This window comes from Podarcis liolepis (assembly GCF_965112155.1).
Source record: "Podarcis liolepis genome assembly, chromosome: 1".
Taxonomy (NCBI): Eukaryota; Metazoa; Chordata; class Lepidosauria; order Squamata; family Lacertidae; genus Podarcis; species Podarcis liolepis.
In genome coordinates, this window is record NC_139554.1 from 123,678,952 (window position 1) to 123,705,108 (window position 26,157).

At 42.8% G+C, this 26,157-nt stretch overlaps 1 protein-coding gene across 4 annotated transcripts in view; it reads right to left on the reverse strand.

The window, feature by feature from the left end:
* HECW2 (HECT, C2 and WW domain containing E3 ubiquitin protein ligase 2) overlaps positions 1–26,157 on the reverse strand; it is a 183,488-nt gene that overhangs the window by 126,039 nt on the left and 31,292 nt on the right. For all 4 annotated transcript variants that reach the window (XM_083467333.1, XM_083467334.1, XM_083467338.1 and 1 more), the window contains exon 2: positions 8,547–8,877. In XM_083467333.1, the coding sequence (XP_083323459.1) occupies positions 8,547–8,838 (292 nt within the window). In that variant the 5' untranslated portion in view covers positions 8,839–8,877. The remainder of the gene's footprint in view (positions 1–8,546; positions 8,878–26,157) is intronic.

Here is a 26,157-nt window from a genome sequence, read left to right on the forward strand (position 1 = left end):
GTCCTTATAATAAAAAAACCCCAACATGTTATTGAAAAGCTGCTTTGTATTTATTCGTGAAAAAAATGACAATCAGATTAACCATGATAGAAACAAAGAGGTCTTAAATATTTTTCACCACAATTGTTTTCAGTATCTAGATTTAAGAAAAGATTTTTCTAAAAAAAAAAACTATATCCCAAAGTGCAGCACAAAAATAGGGTAGGATACATGGAACCAATGTTTACTTCGGTTCTTAACTTTGTGCTACCGTTATTCAAAATTAGGCAGAAATTAAGAAATAATTATATCAACATAGCTATTGATTTTTGACAGCAGTTGCTACTCCCCAGGCAAAATGTACATCACCAAAATTTACATCACCAAATATGCTGGTCTATTTTTGAAGGGTTTCATTAATAGAATGTTTTACCCCCAAAAAATGGACCAAATTCCAACACAGAGCTAATTGATTTCAACAACCTTAAGTACACTTGACTCTGTGTTAGATAGTGGCTCAATAATTTCTCATGACTGTACTTCCATTTCTTCCATTTTAAGGAGAGGTGCCAGAGAATTCTGAGAAAAAAACAGAAATGGGAGCAGAACTTGCTGATGTATGGATACTCAGAAGTTAGTCCCGGTGAGTTCAAGTTCCAGGCAAGTGTGCACAGGATTACAGCCTGAAACTGTGAATCAAGATGGCTTTAAGAGTGTCTCAGCCCTCCATCTGAAATACAAAGAGGGTGGCCTACCTTACAGAATTGTTGTCATGCTTACAGTAAGAGAATGTAAGCGAAGCACGTATATTTTGAAAGTGCTATCTATACAAATGCTAAATTATTCTTGAGATAAACCTTCAACTCACAACCCTCTTTCTTCCTCGTTTATCTATTTGGATCATTTATTTATTGCCCTTTGTACAAACCACAGGGTGCTTTACAACAAAGTCAAATAATATAAAAAAAGAATCAATAAAATCCATAAAAATAACACAGTCTTTAAAATACACAGCCCTGGTATAAATGTTGGGCCATTTCTAAGAGTCGTCGCGTGAGAAAGACAATATGACTCATAAGCTACTCCTGAGTCTTCCTACTCAAAAGTGGTGGTTTTTGTGTGCGTGTTTTTTAATGTGGCCGAGACAACATACCCACACACAGAAAATTTCTGCAGAAATATAGAGTGGATTTACCATCTATTTTACAATTTCACCCAGCACCCCACACAAATTTGACAGCAACACAGAGTACTGAGATGTGTAATAAAAAAAACAAAACAAATTACTGTTCTGTGTTTGCTGAGTAACTCTTGTTTTTCAAAATGCGCTACCATCCTCACGACATTCAGAAGCATTCTGAAATAACCTGTCGATAGACTGTAGATGCACGCTTGTGAAAGAAAAATCTTACAATGTTATGATTTGCCTTGTAGCGCAGTAAGAGCTAGAAAAGTTACCTGTCTGAATGACCTCAAGGTGAAACAGTCTAACCAGGGGAGCTCCAAGTAAAGTGAGTGAGCAAATTAAATTAAAACACACACAAAAGGAGCAACAAGTGCAAATAGGAATTATCGGTTGGTATCTTTCCAGTCTCCTACAGGCCCTTGTGGAAATTCACAAACCAGTTCATGTCAAGTCACAGTAAAAGCAGAAGAAATAATGCAAATAGTTGACGGCAGCTGAATTTCACTTCCAGGAGCTTAATGTATTAGGACAATACATATTGCAAATTGCAAGATCATTTCATGTGGTTGACTCCATTTTCCTGCTACATGTTTTTTTGTGGTGTTCATGAGGAGAAAGAGTGAGACTTATATGTGCTTCATGAATTACTGTTTTAGCAGAATCACAAAGCGCATGTCATGTTGAAATAGTAATGCGTGGAATAACTCTAATAAGCAACCAAAATAATAATCAACCAAAACAATAACAAAAGAGGTCTTTTTCTAGTTGAAGAGTTTCACTGCAAATGAACCACATAAAGTCGTACCTTGGATCCCGAACACCTTGGTACTCAAACATTTTCGTTCCTGAATACCGCAAACCCGGAAGCGAGTGTTCCAGTTTGCGAACATTCTTTGGAACCCAAACGTCCGACAGGGCTTCCGCGACTTCCAATTGGCTGCCGCGCTTTGGTTTCCAAACGTTTTGGAAGTCGAACTTGTACCAACAGAATTTCAACCAGGAAAACATTGAAACCTGTCCCAACTGCCACAAACTATCAAAACCATAAATGCAAGAACTTCCAAAAGGAGTTTTATACATCCATGTGCTATCCTCTTCAGGGTTTGTGTTTTACAATCAGGGAGAACCTCTCTAAATGATGGGTTTAGACCAGCCGTGTATACAATGCCAGAAAAGTTACTAACATGCTAAGATCACTCTGCCCATCTTCCAACAGCCTGTCCACTTGCCTAGATGGAATTCCATGCAATTGTCACCTGCGTGGAATTCTTCATCACCTGTGGCAACCAGTTACATGGCAAGTCTGAGTTAGACTAGAGTGAAATTAAGTCTGTCCACAGTAGCCTTCCCCAGGCTGCTGCCCTCAAGTTATCTGACTACAGGTAACATCAGCCCTAACCATTATGGCCAGGGATGCTGCAAGCTGCTATCCTACAGCACCTGGAGGGGGAAAGATACAACTCCTTATATCCAGCTGGCACCTCAAGTCAATGAAGTTCAGTTCTCCCTGAGATGCCAACACTGTGCCCGGGAGCTGGTTCTGTCCTAGGAATGGTGGGATTAAGGAGGCCCTTTCAGAATGCTACGCCAGCTGACCAAAAAGCAATCGGAGCCCGTGGTCTGTTTGATATTCCTTCGTATGGAACTGAGACACGCGCCAAAAAAGAAAAAGGAAACTTTAAAGTCTCTTTGGAATAAAGCAAGCAGGAAAGTTTGGGTTCATTAAATCTATGTTCTCACTTCTTCCCACTAAAGAGTCTGACTGAAAAGAAGTGTGGGGAAAGTCATTCAGGCACCAGGACCATTGGCAGACCAACTCTGAGTTATAATGATGTCTGCCAATGTGACATGAAAGCTGACAACATCAGCCCCACCATCTGGGAATCCCTTGCAGACAACCTTGATACAGTCAGGTTGTGTATCCACAGCAGTGGCCAGAGGAGGAGGAATGGCCACTGGGAGGAGCGCAGAGAGAAGAAGCAACATGGTGCATCTACATTAGTGAAACCAGGTGTCTTCATCTGCCCCAGCTGCAATAGAACATGTCTCTCCCATATCGATCTCTATAGGTCACAGCAGATGCGGTAACTCTCCAACAGTTTGACTTTCTCAACAATGGCACACTCTTCCATCGTCTCTCGAGACAAGACAGATGCCAACATATTTTCTGGACCACCTCGATTTTTCATTTGTGTGTTTATTAATAATGGCCACATAAGGTTTCCTAAAATTAATACTCAAGTCAGCATAAAAGTAAAGGAGATCACCCCCCCAAAAAAGTAAAACCTACAAAACAAATGGGATCAAATATATATGCTATATCCCATACCTATCAATGTCAAGTTATAAATAGAAATGACTGAGTTCAATCAAAGAAAGGTTAGCACTTCTGGAAGGGCATCTTGCTGCCTCCGCTGGTCCCACTGGTACAGAACATTTGGCTGCTGCCCAGCAATTTTACACTTCTAATTCTGTAGCCCTTTTGCCAGGGCTCAGAATGCTGTTGTGTCTGAATTTTGAGACCTGGGACCAACGGCTGATAAGACGTACTGCTGAACCTAGAGTTCTTTCCTGATTGTATTCCACCAAGACAGACAGGACTTACTAATCCATATGGAAACCTGATAAACCTGCAAGTAACCTTCAGTAAAATGCCAGTTCATCTTCTTCTGGACTTCTTTTTTAAAAATCCCCATCCAAAACAGATCTCTAATTAAAAGAAGATTTAACTCAATTACTCAAAAACTCAATTACTAAGACTGTGGTGACTCAATAATTTTCTTCTTAGCATGGGCTGTTGTCCAGGATAGATATACTGCAGGAGAGGGAGAAGTGAAGCAGTAGTGGGTACCTTAAATGTTAAGCACAGAGGATATATTCACAATGAAAACAGGGGAGTCACTGCAGATGTATCCCAGTACAATACATGTGAATGTGTCACCAGCATAAAATTTAGGTGCACACACAGCAGGTAACTCCACAAGACAGAAGAATATGTGCTCGGCCACAGCGAAGTTGAGTGAGGCAGATTCCTATAGGTGGTGTTCAGCTAAATTTTATTCAGAGCAGATCCACTGAAATTAATGAGCATGACTAAGTTGGGTCCTTTAATTTCAACAGGTCTATTCTGAGTAAAACTTAGTTGAATACCACCTGTTGTTGCAAGTCAGGACACATACATTTCCCAAATCAACACTTTTGACAGCTCCCCAGCTGCTTCCCATGCCATCTTAACACGCTGTTCTGCAGGGGCCCACAACTTTCTGGACTTGATTTTTAAGGGGGGGGGGTGCAGTTGTGAAAACAAATTAGCAAAAAACTTCTCCAGACTTCTTTCATTAGTGGTTGCTTCCGCTGAACCAAAAGTCCTCCTATGGAATGGCACCAGTTGGATTCCACCCACTATCAACAGTCAATTGAAAACCTTAATACATAAGCTACCACTTTCCCACCGAAATCAAAATGCAATACATATATGACCTGTTGACTATCACCCTACAGACCCTCTTGGGTGTTAAGACCAGCAAAGGTTACCTTTGGTGCTTCCGACGCCCACAGAAGTGTTGGGTCTGGTGGCAAAGGAGAGGGCTTTACCTACAGGAGCACCTCAGTTCTGGAACTCTTTCCACACAGATTTCCATCTAGCATCTTTGTTGCACAAATGCACCTCTTGACCCACACCTTTTGCAGTTACGGTATTTTGTTTTGTAAGATCCACTTCTTTTGCTGAATCTATACTGCTCTGTTTTTTATTGGAACAGTTTTACCTTTTTATTTGCTGATTATTATACTTGTTTTTATAATTTCATATTGTATTGTTATAACCTGCCCTGGGGCAGTGCGGCGAAGGACAGGTAGGAAGCCTGATAAACAAATAGATAAAATATCAACAGGTTATAGTGCAAAGCCAGCTGCTAGTGCCTTTTAAGGAACAAGCTCCTTTACCCATAAAAGAATCATGAAAATGCTCGTGCTGATTGGATCTGATGAAAAGGGAATAAGCTCGTGTCACTAACATTCATAATATCCCACGGTCACTTTAACCGAGAAACAACTAATGACGGCAGGAAAATAACCTTTCGAAGGAAGGGAATAAAATCTGTTGTAGTTAACTGAGCAAATGGAAGATTTACAATGGATTTCTCTCTTTCATATCATTTCTCGGAAGGTTAAGCTATTAACTTTCCTGTGGAGAAGAGCAACCAGTTTTTGTTTTTTGTTTTTGTCTATTTCTGTCACATCAGAGAATGCTTCTCTTTGATGATGGTGAAAAGTTGGAAGCATATTGTACACAACATCAACCCCACCAGTTGAGTTCAATGCCTACAGGAAGATATAGAAGAGAATGGAAGAGACAAATCTGCAACACTACCTTTAAAAATACGCTTAAGCATGTAACTAGTTCTAGAAAACAAAAACCCTATGGCAGGTGCCCTTGTCCTTCATTTTTGTTGAAGTATCATATGTCAAACAGTTTGAGGATGATTGATAACTATGCTTATTTTGTGGTAAGGAAGCAATCGATTATCCTTCGCACCACAAGAATTAACTTTTTTTTTTTACACAAACTCTGAAGGGTCCCCCCTCCCTTTTCTATTTTTGTGAACTAGGAAGTAAATATTTTTCCTTTGTCTAATAGCATCGCTGTCAAACAGCTCTCCAGTGTTGGAAGGAAAAATTTTACATCTGAACTGCTGCATTACTCTGGAAGCTCGCCAAAACAACTCTCTTACGCGTAAGGCAAGCTGCATGTGAAGTATGCAACTTGCAGAAACAAAGAAAAAAACAGATCCAAGTGCCTTAGTCTGACTGTAAATCAAGCTCATTCTTTGAAAATCAGAAGACCAGCACATGATGCTGAGAGGTAGAAAAGCCATCTTTTTCATCCAAATGCTTCTTATTGAACTTTTCACTACTTGAGTGAAGTTAACTTCATATTCCCTCAGTCCATTTAGACAGCAAAAGCAAAAGCTTTTATCCTATAGGGTAAAAAGGTAAAGGACCCCTGGACGGTTAAGTCCAGTCGAAATCGACTATAGGGTGCAGTGCTCATCTCGCTTTTCAGGCCGAGGGAGCCGGCGTTTGTCTGCAAGCAGCTTTTTCAGGTCATGTGGCCAACATGACTAAACTGCATCTGGCGCAATGGGACAACTGGACCGAAGCCAGAGCGCACAGAAACGCCATTTACCTTCCCGCCACAGCGCTACCTATTTATCTACTCACACAGCTAGGTTGGCAGGAGCTGGGACAGAGCAACAGGAATTCACCCCATCATGCAGATTCGAAATGCCGACCTTACAATCGGCAACCCCAAGAGCATGGGTAGGCAACCTAAGGCCCGGGGGCCAGATCAGGCCCAATCACCTTCTAAATCCGGCCTGCGGATGGTCCGGGAATCAGTGTTTTTATATGAATATAATGTGTCCTTTTATTTAAAATGCATCTCTGAGTTATTTGTGGGGCCTGCCTGCTGTTTTTATATGAGTAGAATGTGTGCTTTTATTTAAAATGCATCTCTGGGTTATTTGTGGGGCATAGGAATTTGTTCACTCCCCCCCCCCAAAAAAAATATAGTCCGGCCCCCCACAAGGTCTGAGGGACAGTGGACCAGCCCCCTGCTGAAGATGCTTGCTGACCCCTGCCCAAGAGGCTCATAGCGCCATCTGTGTCCCTATAGGGCAAATGCACAGGATCACAAATGTAGGGAAGGAATCACACTTTTTAAAAGTATCAGAGTGTGAACAGTTATATGAGTGAGCATTTCAAATATTCAAATAAATGAATACTGCTCAGCAATGTTTGCAAAAGCCTTGTAATGTAAGTCAGTAGTATTATCAACCCCACCACACCCATACTGAATATACAGAGGCTGAAGGTGAAAGGACTGGAGTTGAAGGCCACTGAGCTCACAGCTGAGATAAGATCTGCATAAGAGAATTCGCAATGCCCAGCCACTATTTTATTGTGCAGTTGGCATGGAATGTGGCCCCTTGGGCAAGGGGAATGAGAAGTCCACAGCTTTATTAGAAGGTAAGTACCTTGTGGAGCTTTGTGTGGAATCCCACAAGAACTTTCCAGAGAACCCAATAGCCCCCTTGCAAATACCAGCACAACCAGTGCAACACGACACTCGTTATATCTGTGGATCAGTTAGCTAAGGAAAGTACAGCATTTTCCCAGGTACCATAGATATGTTTCCAACAACATTGTTACGGAAAGGCAAATCTCAAGGAAAGACACTCAAGACAATGCATGACAAATGAACAGTTGCGTATCTATTGTGCTGTTTATGCTGGGATTCCACACATTTATGCAAAAGCAGCCTCAGAAAATTGCTTCAACTACACACGGCTATCAACCTAACCCAATATCGTATAGTCAACAACCAGGTAAGATGCACTGTCAAGTCTTGTTAAATCGTTTTGAGACTTCTTTGTGCAAAGTGACTAACCAATGTAAATAATAATAAATAGGAAGTAGTAGTAGTGACAGTTGTTAAATGTGTAGGAAAAGTGCAAAGGTCAGCATGGGTCAAAATTTATTAGCACCAGCCACCGTTCATGAGATGCTGGTTTCTAAAGTTGTTCACAGCATAAACAGAACCTGGGGCATGTTGCTGAAGTGGTTGGGTGGAGCAGAAGTGGAATCTATCCTGTTAGCATCATCCCACGGGTCAGCTGAACCAGACAGTAAAGTACTAGCTGATCCCCATCTGGAACAGCACACACATTTCCAAGACCAGCTTACTCCACTCTGGCACTGCAGCCGAATCAGTTTAAGTTACTACAAACTTTAGGGTGTAAAAGAGGAGTAGTTCTGTACACTGATTCATATCTTGCGTACGTGGACTCAGGATTATAACCTAAACACTCTATAGTGTAGATACACAAAATAAGTAAATGCTGGTTCTGAAACTACAAGAATATAGCTTACAGACAAGAGTTTCGTAAACAGCACGCTACTGTTAACAAATAGCATTGTAAAAAAAAAAAATGTTCCTGTGATTTTGAAGTTATTTCCATGGCTCCTTGCCCCCCCCCCCCCGGAAGCATGCCAAGTTAAAGCTACAAGAAAGCTAAAACTTCATCCTATTTCCACAGAAAGGAGCCAACCCTTTGAACTTCTAAGCGTTATTGCAACCAAGCGTATTTAAGAATAGAAAGAGCTTGAGCGCAATGTATTTTCTGCAATCAAGAAGATTGCTTTTCCGTAGATATCAGATCAGGAGAAACCCAAAGCTTTGATAACGTGGAGCATGTTTTTGCACGAATCACTGGAAAACCTTGTGCAGTGTTATCTCTACCTAACCGTTCGTTTAAAGAAAGACAAACCTTCAGAGGAGCACGCCAGGTAACAACTGGAACGAAAGCTCTTTGCTTACCAATGTGATAAAGTCCTATCCAGTCTGTGGGATCCACTTCTTCTTTAATATCCCAGAAAATGATGAGGTTCTGAGACTGCCCTAGGGTGTATTCATACATGCTTGCAGTCAAACTAGAGCGGCTGTCAGATGTCACTAGATCAGTGTCACTATTAGCACGCTGAAGGTTCATGTTCTCAGGCATGGTGCCCTGAGATGCCAGGCTCTGGAGGTTCTCAGGGCTCAGTGTGTATCGCAACTGGGGATTCCTCCGTCGCACAAAAAGCAGATGTTCCCTGGCTGAGCTGGTCATCTTGAGCTTGTTTTCACAGGAGAGGTTTCACATAGAGAGCTGTAAAGAAGAAAACGCAAACGTCAACATACAAACTCTCTTGTACATCTGCTGAGATCAGAAACTTGATTAGGAGAGCTAAATTGTTTGTTTGTTTGTTGTTGTTTTTTAAAGGCTGTGGAGAGAAGCTTTCACCGTTAATACCCAAAAATGGCTTTTCACAAAGAAAACACATCTTTTCCAAATAAAGTTCTGCTCACATTTTGGCGTTATCTACTTTACCCAAGCTCACCAGGCCAGTTTAATCACTCAAAATTATCCTCTTTACTGGTCCTTAAAACTGCTAACTGTCAACACTATGTTTCCTATAAAGGTCAATTAAAGTCACTAGTAGAATCCATAGGAATCTTGTAAGCTGGCTTTCAGTCCAGCAGTGAATGCAGGAAAAATAGAAGGTCCTAAAACAGCGTGGAAATCCCAGCTTTAACCATGTTCACAAAGTGTTCCATCACCTATTGAGTTTATGCCTTGCTGATTTTTCCTGGGAAGAAGCTACTTTTATCATGCCTTAATTTCCCCACAAAACAGCTATACGGTATTCACATGCACATACAAGGCTGGTATCTACGGGCAGCAGAATGAGTTGCCAGAGTACTGAGGGGGCAGAATAGGCTGGTAAAATGAATGGCAAACAGCTGGCGCAAAATCTCTCCCCCTGCTGCGTTAATCCCACCTTGCACACAGGAAATTATGTTAGCATTTTGACATCAGTATTGAGACTACAGCTGCTGCGTAAGAAAATGCAGTTGTTTAATCCCACAAAATAACTGCTAGGTTTTCCCCTAGGCCCTGCCAGTTGAAGGAGTCAGAGGCATATGAAAGATCAACAGCTATGATATACAGATCAACCACAACCAGTGCTGTTTTTCTAAAAAAGAGGGGCTGAAGCTCACCATTATCTTCTCCCCTTTTCTCTTAGAATGGCAATGGAACCCACCTGAGAGGTGCTGACTGGGGGGGGGGGGGGAGCCCTGACCACAACATATTATTTTGCCCAAGCACAACAAACTCATTTCCACCATATCCACAGCCTTGGATTCAAACAGAAATCAAACACTGTGCTCTGCCCCTCTCTCCAGCTTGCTCCTTTTCCTCTAATTCCCACCACAGCCCCCAAACTCTACCTAAAACTCTGCCTCTGTGATTCTAACTATCTCTGAGTTGAGAGAGGGTCTCCACCAATTTGTTGTCTCGCACAGAGCCCTCTTTCCTTTGTTATCTTAACAGGCCATCACCCCAGGCGACCACCTCATGAGAAAGCTAGCCAGATCCAGAGGTTCAGGAAGCTAGCCTGACTTGATTAGCTTTTAATACTTGCTGGATCCAGGGATCCGAGGGGTCTGGCAACCACAAACCCTTAACAGTATTTAAGTCTTTAAATGGAGAAACACGATACAATAAAAGCAAGCAGGGGGAAATTCAACTCCCAACACATTATGTCACATTTTATAATGCAAAACTGTTACACGTTAACTGTAAATACCACCTGTAAATGCCATTTACTAGAAATCAATCTTAAGTTTCCCAGCAAAATCGAATACGGCTCTCTCCTAATAAGATTTACGGGCTGCTTTCTGAACTGTCTGGAAATTCATGAAAGATTGCAAAGGTAGCTGTAACTTCCTCCATAACAGTGTAAGCATAATGGTGCAGCCTGCATTACCGTATTTTTCGCTCTATAGGACGCACTTTCCCCCCTCCAAAAATTAAGGGGAAATGTGTGTGCGTCCTATGGAGCGAATGCCAGCTCCTTGGCTTCAGCGAAAGCAACGCGAAGCCTCCGAAGCGCGGAGGGAGCGCTCCCTCCGCGCTCCAGAGGCTACGCGTTGCTTTCGCTGAAGCCTGGAGAGCGAGAGGGGCCGGTGCACACCGACCCCTCTCGCTCTCCAGGCTTCAGAGATAGCCGCCTGAAGCCTTTGGAGCGCAGCGGGAACTCGTGCTGCGCTCCGAAGGCTTCGGGTTCCTTTTGCTGAAGCTGGGAGAGCAAGACTCTTCTGGCTTCAGCAGAGAGGGATAGCTGCACAGCGCCCCTTCAGCGAAGCAAGAGGAGAAATGGAAGGGGCCCGTTTCTCCTGCCACTTCGCTGAAGGGGCGCTGAGCAGAGTGAGGGAGATTTTTTTTTTCTTGTTCTCCCCCCCTAAAACAAGGTGCGTCCTATGGTCAGGTGCGTCCTATGGTGCGAAAAATACGGTAATTTCATTTTGGGAGGATATCAGGGAAATCAGGGAAACACCCCCCCCCCCCAATGTAGGCTGTGAATTAAGACTTTTAAAAAAACAAACTATTTTTCTTCCCCCTGCATTCTTAAGCAATCTTGCAAATTTCTACAGGTCTCATATTGTCACCCAGCCAATTAAAGGTAATCATACTCCACATCATCCATTTTTTCTAACAAGCCCAAATCTGGCTATGAATGCAGACAGTGGCGTAGCGTGGGGGGTGCAGGGGGGGCCGGACGCACCGGGCGCAACATCTGGGGAGGGTGCACTCGCACTCACAGCTCTAAAATCCACGGGTTAGGGGGCGCAAATTACTTGCATTGCCCCGGGTGCTGACAACCCACGCTATGCCACTGAATGCAGAGACAGGTGGTTCTTCTCATGCAAAGCTACCATTGGCTTATTGCTCCGGTGACACACAGACACCCTCAAAAACCAACAGCCGACATTCATCTAGATTAGAATAATAATAAAAAACACCTCTATGTACAGCTGAAAATTTATGACAGATAAATGTGTGCGCGGGTAGCGGGGGCAGGATCATGTTGTTAACAGGCCTTGTCCACCCCATATGGCTGCTGCGCATTGATGGAGTCTCTTTCGCAGTGTGTATACACCCACAAATTTCATAGGGACCTGAAATCTCCAGGTTTGCCTTGTCCTCCCCAGGTTGCAGGTGTAGCACTTTTTTCTCCAGGTGATCATGAGTGCCTTTAATTAAAGAAAAACAATTAAGATGGCTATGCATGCAGCTTATAAGCTTCAGCCCAGCAGGAGCTGGCCGCAAATTACTGCACAGACATGGGGGGGTGTTCCTACTTGCCTTCTCCCCTCAATCTCCAGGGCCCACCCCCAGACACCAGCCATGACATCACCCCTAGATCTCAATTTTGAGCCCTGAAATATCAGGGTCTGGGTTCTTCCTGACCTAGCAACCCTAGCTGTACAGGACGCTTGTACTCTAAATGCAGGTTATAAAACATGCATATGTGCAACTCGTACATGCAGAAGAACCCATAAATGCATGGAAGTACAACTCAGCGTTCCTTCATGTGTTGAGAATTATCATCTGCACAAAGCTAATAGTGGGTCAATGGAGTGAATTTGAGAACCAGCTGTTATCTCTGAAAATTTCTACACACACACACACACACAGAGAGAGAGAGAGAGAGAGAGAGAGAGAGAAAGGGAGAGAGAGATTAGATTTAAGAGGGGGAAAGGTCCTGTTTGTGCATTAAACAGAGAATAGGACCAAGAAGGGGAGACTGCAGTGCAGATTCAAAGTCTCTGTAGACTGCATCTGTCCCATCAGATTGATGTTTGTCATCCCTGGGTTAGGGCGTCAGATTAGGTAAAAGGTAAAGGACCCCTGACAGTTAAGTCCAGTCGCAGACGACCCTGGGATTGCGGCACTCATCTCGCTTTACAGGCTGAGGGAGCCGATGTTTGTCTGCAGACAGTTTTTCCGGCATGACTAAGCTGCTTCTGGCACAACGTAACACCGAAACCAGAGCAGCGCACGGAAACACCGTTTACCTTCCCGCCGGAGAAGTACCTATTTATCTACTTGCACTTTTTTGGCGTGCTTTCAAACTGCTAGGTTGGCAGGAGCTGTGCCCGAGCAACGGGAGCTCACCCTGTCGCGGGGTTTCGAACCGCTGACCTTCTGATCGGCAAGCCCAAGATGCTCAGTGGCTTAGACCACAGCACCACCTGCGTCGCAGGGCGTCAGATTAGAAAACTGAAATTCAAATCCCCAATCAGTCATTAAGCTCACTACATAACCACAGGGCTGTCACTGCTTCTCAGTCTAACAGACCTCACAGGGCTATTGAGAGGGGGGAAATGGTTGGGGCGGGGAGTTGAATATATATGCCATCTTGAACAATGTGGTAGTGAAGGTAGGATATAAATGTAGTAAGTCTGCAAAGTCATTTATTGACTTGCTGAATTGCCTTAAGAAAAGCTGTGGCTCATCTCATTTCTCTGCTGCTTCTCAGACCCACTAACCCAACACAGAAGATAGTTGCAATGAAGACTATAGATCACGAGCATACTGAAAGCTCAGTATAAATTATTTAATGGCAGAAATGTTTCCCACGTGAAAAGTGCTGCTTCATTTTGCCTTTGGAAGACCAGTGTAATATTATAGGTAAAACTCAGCATTGTGAAGAGGAAAAGTATTTCCCTTGAGTTCATACATTGCCCTCTTTGTTTTATTATATGCATTAGTGTCACTGAATAAATTTCTTCCTTATGCAGGAATCTCTTTGTAGCTGGAAGTCTGTCAGTTGCCAGCAATGAAGCTGATGGGAGTTGTAGTCCAATCTTCAGCAAAGCTTATTAGAGGAATAAGCCTGATGGACAGAGGTGACATGGAATAATACACAAGAACATTTTGGTTGGTGTATACTATTTCTAGTTACAATATATGTCAACCACAATATATTAAATATTAATCAGGTCAAGGAAATGGGAGGGGAATAAGTAGCCATTCGTTCTTCCCATTTTCTTGGAAAGCGAAAGGAACTGTTCTCAAAGGAGGCCTGGTTTACTCCGGTAGGATTTCGCCAAGAAGCAGGGGATCAGAAATGTGTGTTACTAGTTTATATTACAATGGAGTGGGAGAGGGTTCCACGAAGGCTCTCAAGATAAATGGATGCCTTAAGTCTTTGGCCCTGGCTATGTTGTATGTGTTGAAGTAAACTCCTACATGCAATGGAAAGAGTTGGCTGAAACCAATCTCATTGTCCAAGGGTGCAGTGAACAATGTAGATATTAATTTCAGGAAAGTGTTTGATCCTGTGCAAAACAAAATATTTCCACAGAACTAGAGATGAATGGACACATTGGGAATGGGAATTGCGAAGTCATTTCGACACCAGGTTCAGACGTCTTTATTTACCCAGGCATTTTAAGTTTTGTAAGTCTTACCAAACGAGTTCCATTGGTTTTAGCTCCCTTACTTGTTTGTTGTTATTGCTCGTATTTAACAAATTCATAGACAGTTTCATAGCATGAAGTCATCAAAGAGAAGTACAAGATGTCGCACATTTGCACACCTTGCTGTTGATTTCATCACCCAGTTCATTTTTACTTTGTTTTATGTTCTGCACCCCATCTATCTACATAAATGAATGGTGGGTTCTAAATATTTTAAAATAAATAAATTCTATTCCAAAAGGAGCCAGCTTTGGTCCAGCCCTCTTCAACATGGAAAATTAGACTAACTGCAAGAGAGAGAGAAAGATTGCTTCTCTGCATTTCTTCCATTCACACTTAATGTGTCTCACTGCCAATCTGAGCCAACAGTAGAGGAACATGCTTCTTTCCTGGGGAAGGAAACATGTGCTAATGCAACTGTATGTTATTAGAAGAAGAAGAGGAGTTTGGATTTGATATGCAGCTGTCATGCATGTTATTCACAACTAGCAGCTTCTTTAGCCACTAAAACATGTAGCCTGGCTTCAACGAGTTATTTAGCTGCTGGTCAATTTAGCCTTGCTTATTATTGGTGATTAACCCAACTCATGAATATGGCAAAATAATATTACAAAATAGGGCAGCAGTGGGTGCGGCTACTGCAAGCTTAGTTTATACTGCACTGTGCTATGATTACACCATTATTTATTTATTTTTCGATTACCAGGGTTGGTGCTAACAGCCAGGATTGTTAAACTTAAAAGAAAGATCTACAGAGAATCAGCGATGGCCATCTCTTAGAGAACTCATAAGGCATTTGGAACCAGAGCTGGCTTTCATTCATCCCTTCCAAAAAGCAAAACTTGTCCGTGTGTCATTTTAAAGCAGGTGCAAAACAACAGTAGCAAGACTGCAAAACGCACTAATGATGCACTCTCTCTCCTGGCAAACCTAAGGTCTGGGAATGCAAGATAATAGGTGGAGACAGAATCACAAAAGCAGATTTCAGAACTTAGAAATCAGCGGCTCAGCCAAGGGCACTTCTAGACAGTTGCACTCTTGCACAAAACTCTCACACATTTGAGTAGATGCTGGTATGTGTCCTTTGCACATTAAGACTGCACCTTTATAATCCTCTGCAAGGAAAGTGGCCACATTGCCAAAAAACAAAAACAAAAAAACCACACACAAGTTAAAGGGTCTCTTGAGCAACAAATCCACCCCCCCCCAAAAAAAAACCTTTATTCAGTGATAGAAAACTACAATGGGAAGAGCAGGATAACTACCACTAGATAGTAGATAGGTAGCCGTGTTGGTCTGCCATAGTCAAAATAAAAAAATTCCTTCCAGTAGCACCTTAAAGACCAACTAAGTTAGTTCTTGGTATGAGCTTTCGTGTGCATGCACATGTGTATCTGAAGAAGTGTGCATGCACACGAAAGCTCATACCAAGAACTAACTTAGTTGGTCTTTAAGGTGCTACTGGAAGGAATTTTTTTATATTACCACTAGATAGTGGCATCGTGTAACCTCCTCACAAAATTTTGTGAAAAATAAATCAAGCTCAACACACTCCTATACTGTTCTGCACATACAACAAAAAGGATCTATATTTAAAGAACTATAGTCTAACTATGAACGAAGAAGGCTACAGAAAAGATACTCAAGAGCAGGGGTAGGCAACCTAAGGCCCAGGGGCCAGATGCGGCCGAATCACCGCCTCAGTCTGGCCCACAGACGGTCTGGGAATCAGCATGTTTTTACATGAGTAGAATGTGTCCTTTTATTTAAAATGCATCTCTGGGTTATTTGTGGGGCCTGCCTGGTGTTTTTACATGAGTAGAATGTGTGCTTTTATTTAAAATACATCTCTGGGTTATTTGTGGGGCATAGGAATTCGTTCATTGTTTTTTTCAAAATACAGTCTGGCCCCCCACAAGGTCTGAGGGGCAGTGGACCGGCCCCCTGCTAAAAAAGTTTGCTGGCCCCTGCTCAAGAGCTTTAACAAATTCTCACTATAACATAATAGCAGGGTAATTCTTCCTCTCTGGGCCAAGAGAAGTCAGCTTGTGTTTACTGTAACTGATCGTTTCACTTTCAGTAGATTTTACAAACAACCGACCCTGAATTTTGACCTCCAGCCACCTTGCAAAAAATAAATAAAAAATCCCCTCTCTTTAATTTCCATTTCGCAAGTACGGAACTGAATTGCCCCATGGCCACCCCAAAATATGTTAAGCGAGTCACAGGCCAAATGCTGCATTCACTGGGCTATGCTAGCTGACTCTGGAGTTGACTCATTAGCAGGCATTCATACTCTGAGATGGGGAAGAGGTGGCACAAGGGAATGAAAGCTGAAAAAAATCACACTGCATAGCTTGGCACCAACACAGAGAACCGTGCAACAGAGCTGGCATCCAGGGCACTAGGAACACCTGCCAACCCAACAGAGGTCAGAACACTCGCAAACAGAAATAGAAGGAAGGTTATGTGAAAGACAAATTAATTAACAATTAGAAATGTGTTAACAAAACCCTCTCGGTGGCAAGGAAGATCATTATGCAGAGGAAACAGCGTTCCAATTAAGAGATGGGAAGCCCTCCATTATGACGATGTACACCATGAAAAATTAAACATCGCTGGATCCACTCTCCCAAAAGAGGCAGTGATCTGAACGGTGACAGAGAATCCCTATTTAAGTCTCCATCAAGCAATCTGATCACAGTAAGCCAAATGAAACCATTTAAATGGATCTCAAATGCAGGAAGGAGAATATGTATATGAGAATATGTCTGTCCTGCAGCATTTCTAGTTCTAAAGCTACATCTGTACCACTCATTCGAAATCAGTAGGAAATCCAAGGAGAGGTCACAGCGGACATTATACTTCAAACCAGATATAGCAATTGCTCTGCCCATTAGGCAGCACTGTTGAGGCTCCTACCATAGCTAATCTAAGGGCAACAAGGGCTGCTTCTCTTCCCCGCTAAAAAAACCCAAAGTGACTGATAAATATACATTTTAATATAAAAATGAAGTGGACCTTAGTGGTCCTGGAGAAAAACTAACTCATGTTCATGATAGCACACCGATTTACTGTACTTATGCCAGAAGCATTTTAAATGTAATGACTCTTCATCCGAAGCAGTGAAACAGCATGGAAAAAAATAACAATTTAGCCATTGTATACTAAAGTTTATAAATATTTAAATTGCATTCAAAACATGTTGTGTTTGTATGTATGTATGCATGCATGCATGCATGCATGTATAAGATACTGCATCCAGTAGCGTTCTTTAGCTACACATTTATTTGATTCAGAAAAGGCTTCTATGCGTGGGAAGCAGAAAAAGACAATTTTTGCAAATTCCTTCTCCCCACCCCACACCCTACATTATTCTAAATGTTTTCCCAACCCTATGGAGATTTTCAGGGGGTGGGGGCAGTAATCTGGAGTGGGGAGACAGCAAAATTTCCTGCCCTTCCAACTCATGGAAGCCTTTGCTGGACCAAAGAGTCTTCCTTCAGTGGAAGAAGCCAACTGAATACAAATTGCCATAATCTGGCATAATCAATGCAATAATATATTAAAACGTAGTTTTGAAACTTCCTTTAGTGTTTACAGTTCTCAAAATTTGGGGAAATTGTAAGTGTGCTGATTCTATCTTTTGTAACTTCTTCTATTTCTATTACTATAAAAAGAATAAATACCTATGTAGGTCACCACCGTTTCTAGGGATGCAATTTATGTGTAATCTTGAATCTGCCTACAATGCGTAAGAAAGATGTGTTCTCTATCATGACTGATAGTCCATACTGAGTTCAACCTAAAACAATAGATGTACCTTCTCTAGCTACAAGTTTTGGATACCAATTGGTTGAATCCTACCCACCCTACTGCTTGAGTCACTCTGTTCAAATGTAAATTCTCGCTTATGCAGCAGGATTCAATTTAATTTTATTCTCTGTAATTAGAATTTGAGAGAAACAGAGCTATTGCATTTGCTAAGTAGAGCACAACTGTGAAGGAGTCTTCAACTTCAGATAATTGGAAAGGGGGGTGTAAATAGGTTTAGAACCACACGGAACAAAAAAAGATGTTGGAAACCACAGCAGGAAGTTAAAGGAAGATACCCAGAAGGACTTTTAGAGCATCTTCCATCCCCAAGGGACAGAGGTTCTGTTTGGCAAGCCCTTAAAAACCAAGTCAGAGGTCAAATATAAATGTATCTTGTATGTTCTGTATGGGACCCTGAAAAAAGTACAGTCCACAAACCATGCACAGTTTGAACGTGTGTAGGGACATTGCAAGCCAACCTAGTTTTGTGGGAACTGGGTTTGCCAGCAGCGAGTCTCTCTCTTCCACTCACACACACACACATAGTAGTGTTTGAACAGTGTTATACATTCAAACTCCAAACAGTGTATATGGAATACAGAATGATTTTCCAAAACTGATGCCAGAAATAGATGCTACAAAAGACTATAAGCTGACAGCATAGGTATGATGGGAAATATATAGGGAGTGCTTTTGCATGGGAGCTATAAATAGGAAATGCTGTGATCTCCAGCAAGAGACTTTGAAATATGCAATTTGATATGAGACTTAAGGGGGGCTATCAATCCTCCATCAATATTTTCACAAATTCTTTCTTCCACATCAATAGGTTGTTGGCCTCCTAAGACTTTAAATAAGTATTATCATACCGTTTATATGCATTTTTGCATTTTACAAACTGTCCACTTAATCCTATCAATCTTTATTACCCCCATTTATCTTCTTCAAAGGTGAGTAATCCTCATATTTTCAAGGACTTTCTTCAGATGGAACATTTCGAATGCATCTAACCAGCAGGAGTCACTGCAACTGATTTAATTCTTTGGAGCAAGTTCAAAACCTTTCCTTCCTAAGTTCCTGCACACACATAATGGCCTCATTCGGACACAACACTGAACTAAGGTTTAGCATTACTTGAATGTGTGTTGGGTTTATATGTTCCTGCCTCCTCTCACCTAGCTCTGAGACTGTTAATTTTCGTAAAAGAAAGAAAGAAAGAAAAAGACTCAAAAAGTATTCCAGCAATTCAAACAAAGAACGAAAAACTAGTTTTATCATTTTCTTTAATCTAATCAGATGAACCAGAAGTTGCTACAAACCTTGCTGGGATCTACTGCACTCAGGAGTTCCCAATTGCAGGTCATCTGCAATTGCAATCCTATGATTATATCACTGCCAAAGCTGACATTGCAGCCAGCAGCAATCGGCAGATTAGCAATGGTTGCAAACCCCAATGAGATCAGCCCTGCCCACCTGTTGAAGTGACCTGCAATGGTGGGGACCCCAGGATCCTGCATGCTGCCTGGATACTGCTCTGTACCCCTAGTTTAAGGAAATAAGCCAACTTCTTGGTTTATGATCCTGCCTTGCTCCCCCAAATCATGGTTAATATTAACCACACTAGCCAATTCAGGTGATCGTTCCAGGCTTCATAAACCATATTTTTGTAGTAACTGTAGAACCTGTATTTCAAGGGAAGGAACTTGGGAGGAATTCTTATGAGGATATTTAGTCCATCCTACACCAAGTACTGGGGATGCAGGTGGTGCTGTGGTCTAAACCACAGAGCCTCTTGGGCTTGCCAATCAGAAGGTTGGTGGTTCGAATCCCCGCGATGGGGTGAGCTCCCGTTGCTCGGTCCCTGCTCCTGCCAACCTAGCAGTTCAATAGCATGTCCAAGTGCAAGTAGATAAATAGGTACCGCTCCGGCGGAAAGGTGAACGGCGTTTCCGTGCGCTGCTCTGGTTTCACCAGTAGCGGCTTAGTCATGCTGGCCACATGACCCAGAAAAACTGTCTGCAGACAAACGTTGGTTCCCTTGGCCAGTAAAGCGAGATGAGCACCGTAACCCCAGAGTCGTCCACACCTGGACTTAACTGTCAGGGGTCCTTTACCTTTACACCAAGTACCTTGGATCACTTGAAATCTTTTTCCCGTAAACACTGGTTGCAATGCACTTTTTGGATCATAAAAACCAATCCCACAACATTTACTGTGAAGGAAATACCACTGAGTTCAATACAGGTTAATCCCAACCACATGTATTTATGACAGCAGCTTTAGCACTGACTCTGAGAAAGGCAGAGAGAGAAAAAACTGCCCTATATAGCTATGTTGATACCGGTTGATTTGTTACCAGAGTTTCCCCTAATACAGTGGTGGCCAAACATGGACCTCCAGCTGTTTTGGGGCTACAGTTCCCATCACCCCTGACCACTGGTCCTGTTAGCTAGGGATGATGGGAGTTGTAGTCCAAAAACAGCTGGAGGGCCAAGTTTGGCCATGCCTGCCCTAACAGATTTCCCATCTATCTTGAAACCACATTTACCAGTGAGGTTTCCCCATCTGTTTAATTTATTAAAAGATCTCTAAAAGGAGAAATCAGCTCTCCTCGGATCATCTTGGAGGGTGACCAAGAGTTATGAGGAACAGCTGAGGGAGTTGGGTATGTCTGGCTTGGTAAAGAGAAGATTGAGTGGAGATATGGTTGCCATCTTCAAATGCCTAACGGGCTGTCACATGGAAGATGGATCAAGCTTGTTTTCTCCTACTCTAGAGGTTAGGACCTAAACCAATGGTAGTGGCGCCTGTCCTGTGGAACGCCCTCCCATCAGATGTTAAGGAGAAAAAGAACTGCACAACTTTTAGAAGACATCTGAAGGCAGCCCTGTTTAGGGAAGTTTTTAATGTTTGATTCTATTTTTAATATTCTATTGGGAGCCGCCCAGAGTGGCTGGGGAAACCCAGACAGATGGGCGGGGTATAAATCAATTATTATTATTATTATTATTATTATTATTATTATTATTATTATTATTATTATCATCATCATATAATTATTATTACTCAAGTTACAAGAAAGGAGATTCTGACTAAACATCAGGAAGAACTTTCTGACAATAAGAGCTGCTTGACAGTGGAACAGACTTCCACAAGAGGTGGTAGACTCTCCTTCCTCTGAAATTTTAAGGTTCAATGGCCATCTGTCATGTATGATTTAGTTGAGATTCCTGCATTGCAGGGGGCTGGACTAGATGACACCTGGGCTCCCTTCCAACCCTACGATTCCATGACCTGTAGGCCCTCCAGAAAGAACTTGAGCTGACCACTTCTCTACCCAGAAGTCTGACTAGAGTGAAGAAGCAGTCACCCATGCGCTCAACTGCTCATCCCCCCTAAGAAATTCTCTACTTTCCTCCACCATCACACCAGCTGCACCAGCATCGATGATGAAATGCATTTGTGCAGCTCTGGTGCTGAATATGTAAAGCAGCCTGCAATCCTAGCTCTACCTGCTTAGAAGCATACAAATCGACTCAGATGAATGTGCTCAAATAAATAAATAAATAAAAATTAGGAAAAACAAGAGCAGATTTTCAGTCTCTTCCAGTCGTTTTTAGTATGCAATAATAAACTGTGCCATATTACACGTCGCAAGAAAAACTAAATTAGGCTTCAAAACATCTTTCCAGCACCTTCTCAGACCGTTTCATTCTTCACATCTCCCTATAGCCCTCTTTTCACATCTCACTATAGCAAGTAGCATCAGGATCTGTGAGAATAAGAGAGGACAAATTCATGAATACCAAGCTATGACTTTCTCTCCTGGGGTGGGGTGGGGAATCAGAGAAAATCACCTGCAAAATTAATTGGGGGAAGAAAGGATGTACCAACTCAAGAGTAGCTGGGGAAACGCAGCCAGATGGGCGGGGTACAAATAAGAAAGTTATTGTAGTAGTAGCAGCAGCAGCAGCAGCAGCAGCAGCAGCAGCAGCAGCAGTTGTTAGCTGGCATAAAACAGTGTCTTAGAAGCACATTGTTGGATGATGTTAGGCTATAAAACCAACCTTCTATTCAAATGTGCCTTTCCCCCCTTTTACTTCCACTTCAATGGTAATTTAACTACTTCATGTATCTGTAGTACTCTACTTATCCCGATTCTATGCATATGTGCTTCATGCTCAGAAAAATAAGGTAACCGTTATAAGGTAAAGGTAAAGGGACCCCTGACCGTTAGGTCCAGTTGTGGACGACTCTGGGGTTGTGGCGCTCATCTTGCTTTACTGGCCGAGGGAGCCAGCGTACAGCTTCCGGGTCATGTGGACAGCATGACTAAGCCGCTTCTGGCGAACCAGAGCAGCGCACGGAAACACCGTTTACCTTCCCGCCGGAGCGGTACCTATTTATCTACTTGCACTTTGATGTGCTTTCGAACTGCTAGGTTGGCAGGAGCAGGGACCGAGCAACGGGAGCTCACCCCATCACGGGGATTCGAACTGCTGGTGTTCTGATTGGCAAGTCCAAGAGGCTCAGTGGTTTAACCCACAGCGCCACCCGCGTCCCGTTATAAACACCTTCACAATTAAGTTACAAATCATGCTGGGTTTATAGCAACAAGAAATATTTCATTAATTATTTCTCTTTGGAAGGATGTCTAAATTCATAGCAGTCATCTTACCGTGATGCCCAAACTATTGACTAACTTTTTCCAGAATTAATCTTACATTAACCTCTTTTTTTAGAATATTTCAAAGCCTAGTGATGGAGGATGTACACTGTCTGAGCTCTCATGCCCAGGCACTCATTTGAGGGGGTTCAAATGCATAGTGTTCCCTTTGTGCAATCCTTTTCTAAGCTTCAGACAGACACCTAGAGGTCAAGAGCAGGTACCATTTGTGTGATCCTGCCCCATGTATTGAAAGTACAGTGGTACCTCGGGTTACAGATGCTTCAGGTTACAGACTCCACTAACCCAGAAGTAGTACCTCGGGTTAAGAACTTTAGGGTGAGAACAGAAATCGCACAACAGCAATGGGAGGCCCCATAAGCTAAAGTGGTACCTCAGGTTAAGAGCAGTTTCAGGTTAAGAATGGACCTCCGGAACGAATTAAGTTCTTAACCCGAGATACCACTATATGTCTAAAATAGGCTAATAGTAAGAATAGTTCTTGCGGTTGATTAAGGCTGCAAACCAGGAGTCAAGGGCAGTACAACTGCCACACATACAACACAAGCCTAATGAAGACTGCGCATGCTCAGTGGCCACAGAATGATGACTGGAGGGTTCTTTGGAGGTGGAGTGTCTGGAATCCTGAACCGGAGGACTTAACGCTGCAACCATTTGTTGCAGGTCCCACTAATCTTTTCTGTGATTTACACACACCCCTCCATTTGTCAGCCTCATTTTCTAGCTCGAGAAAGCAGTTCAGTGTTATAGAATCGAATTAAATTACTACTGATTTCTCCAGGCTTTATGCTCTTTGCTGGAAAGTTAACACGGCAGAGAAAGAAATTTCTCTCTGGCCTCGGTCCAGTATACCTGAAGGAGCGTCTCCACCCCCATCATTCTAGCCGGACACTGAGGTCCAGCGCCGAGGGCCTTCTGGCGTTTCCCTCACTGCGAGAAGCCAAGTTACAGGGAACCAGGCAGAGGGCCTTCTTGGTAGTGGCACCCGCCCTGTGGAACACCCTCCCACCAGATGTCAAAGAGAACAACTACCAGACTTTTAGAAGACATCTGAAGGCAGCCCTGTTTAGGGAAGCTTTTAATGTTTGATGGACTATTGTATTTTAATATTTTGTTGGAAGCCGCCCAGAATGGTGGGGAAACCCAGTCAGATGGGCAGGGTATAAATAATAAATTATTATTCTTATTATTGATGGTTTATTATCTAAAAGAGAGGGGGAAAGAAGCAGAACTGGGTTGGAGGAAATGGCAGCTACTGGTACCAACCACGCAATCAGGCCATGAAATCAAATACAACAGCTCCTCTTGATCATCAAACAGGACAAAAGTTATTCAGGCAAAATCCAGTATAAAGAACAAATCAAATACTAGCATTCAACTAGTGGCTATATATTGGGGAGGGGAAAAACTATATTAAGGTATGTCTACTTAATTCAGCAGCATTATCAATATACAGAGGGTGTTCTTGTGGCTGTGAGATTCCAGATGGTACAAATCGCTACATGGATGCTCAGTCCCTGCCCAAAAAAAGGGGGGGGGTTCCCTGGCTTCATTATAGAACAATTCTGCTATAATGCTGGTACTAACAGCATCTTTTGTGCTCACTTATTTCCACGGGGGCTACTATCCAAATGACACATGTGACCAGTCTTCCTTTCCCCCCACCCCCACCCCAAGGAAAGAGAATGACAGAGAATGACGCACTTTAAGGACGGCATGTCTAATTTAAAAATTAAAATTAAAAATTCCAATGTTCTGTCTTAAACAGAACAAATTCAATTCCTAACTGCAGGAAATGGGTCACTCCAGTTATTAAGTTATTGTGTTTACTACCCATTATGGAATGAAATCCTTACTCTGCTTTGTTCTCGAATTATGTAGCCTTCTCCTGCTGTGTCTAGTAAATCATTCATAAGTCTGCATTAGCGAGTAAGAAATAAATTATTAGTAACAGTGTGCTGAGAAGCCTCAATGCAGTCAGTGGATGTGAAACCTTTTGCAGAACAGTTGTGTGGTCATATATAATATTTTTCCTGCTTAAATAATACATAAACACGGAGTGGTACAGAACAGATCTATTCTGAAGAAAGGGACTCTGCATTAATAAGTAGTGGAGTCATTTATTCTTACAGCTCCGTTTTGTGAATTAAATATTGAAAACATACGCAAATTAATAAGCATATAGCCAGATTTTTATTCTCGTTTTAGAGCAGTGATGATATAAATTTAAGTATTGTCATATTTTTTTGAAGACCATTTTTATTTAGCAATACAGTAGTACCACAGGTTACATATGCTTCAGGTTACAGACTCCGCTAACCCAGAAATAGTACCTCGAGTTAAGAACTTTGCTTCAGGATGAGAACAGAAATCGTGCTCCGGTGGCACGGCAGCAGCAGGAGGCCCCATTAGCTAAAGTGGTGCTTCAGGTTAAAAACAGTTTCAGGTTAAGAACGGACCTCCAGAACGAATTAAGTACTTAACCCGAGGTACCACTGTAAATAACTGTACCTCCTGCGGGGGGAGAATCACAAAAGTCAGGGACTTGGATCAGATAAAATACTAAACAAACAATAATGCACAAATGTCCGCCAAGTCTCAGGTTAATACTAACCAGAGTTCGTCAAATCAAAACTCAGGGTCCTCTGGTTATCTCTGCTTAATGTAAAGTAACGAATGATTTGAGCGCAAGTCAAACTTATTATTACTTATTTATGAATTTACCACATTTAGATACAACCTCTTTTCCTCCTCTTAAGGAGCTCAAGGTGGTCAACATGGTTGCCTCCCTCGCCGTTTCCCCCCTCAAAATAACTCTGTGAGTGACAGTGAATGACTGGCCCAAGGTCACCCACTGAGCTTCAAGGCTTTGTGAGGATTCGAACCCTGGTCCCCCAAGTTAATAGTCCACACTGGCTCTTCAAACGAAGGCCTTCAAACGGAGCTATGTTCAGGAATTCTAATGAAAGCATATGCTACCCACACTCAGTCTACCCAAAATGAACACCCACAAATTGCTACTGCTGCACAAGTACAATGGAACCAAAAGCAGGGGCGAAGGAGGGGGGGGGTGCGGTGGGTGTGGACCGCCCCGGGCGTCACCAATGAGGTGGGTGACAAAATGCCGGGCGCAACTCATCGCGGGGCCTGCAGCGCGCCCGAGCCACGTGTCTCTCCTGGGAGCAACGCAGTGGCTTGGGTGCCTGCAGGCTCCGCGCTGCCCAAACTGTCTGCCTGCTGCCTCCCCCCGCCCCCCCCCCCCGCAGATGTGAGACAGCTGAGTGGGAGGAGGCAAGCAGACTCCAAAGCCCCCGCGGTGCGCCCCACCCCTATGGGCGGCTCACCCCACTTCTGGACCAAAAACACACTTTCTCTCTCTCTTTTTGCATTTGATCAAGTGAGTACAGACTGTCACAGAGTAGATTTTTCCTTGGGTGCTGCACACACACACACACACACACACACACACACACACAGTGTGTGTGTTTTGATGCACTACTCTTCTTTCAATCTCCCACCCCTCGCCCCTGCAAACACATCCAATATCCAGATAGAAAACATTGTATTTGAGTTGCAGCCACTCTACAATGAGCTCGGCCAGACCGATCGTGAGAT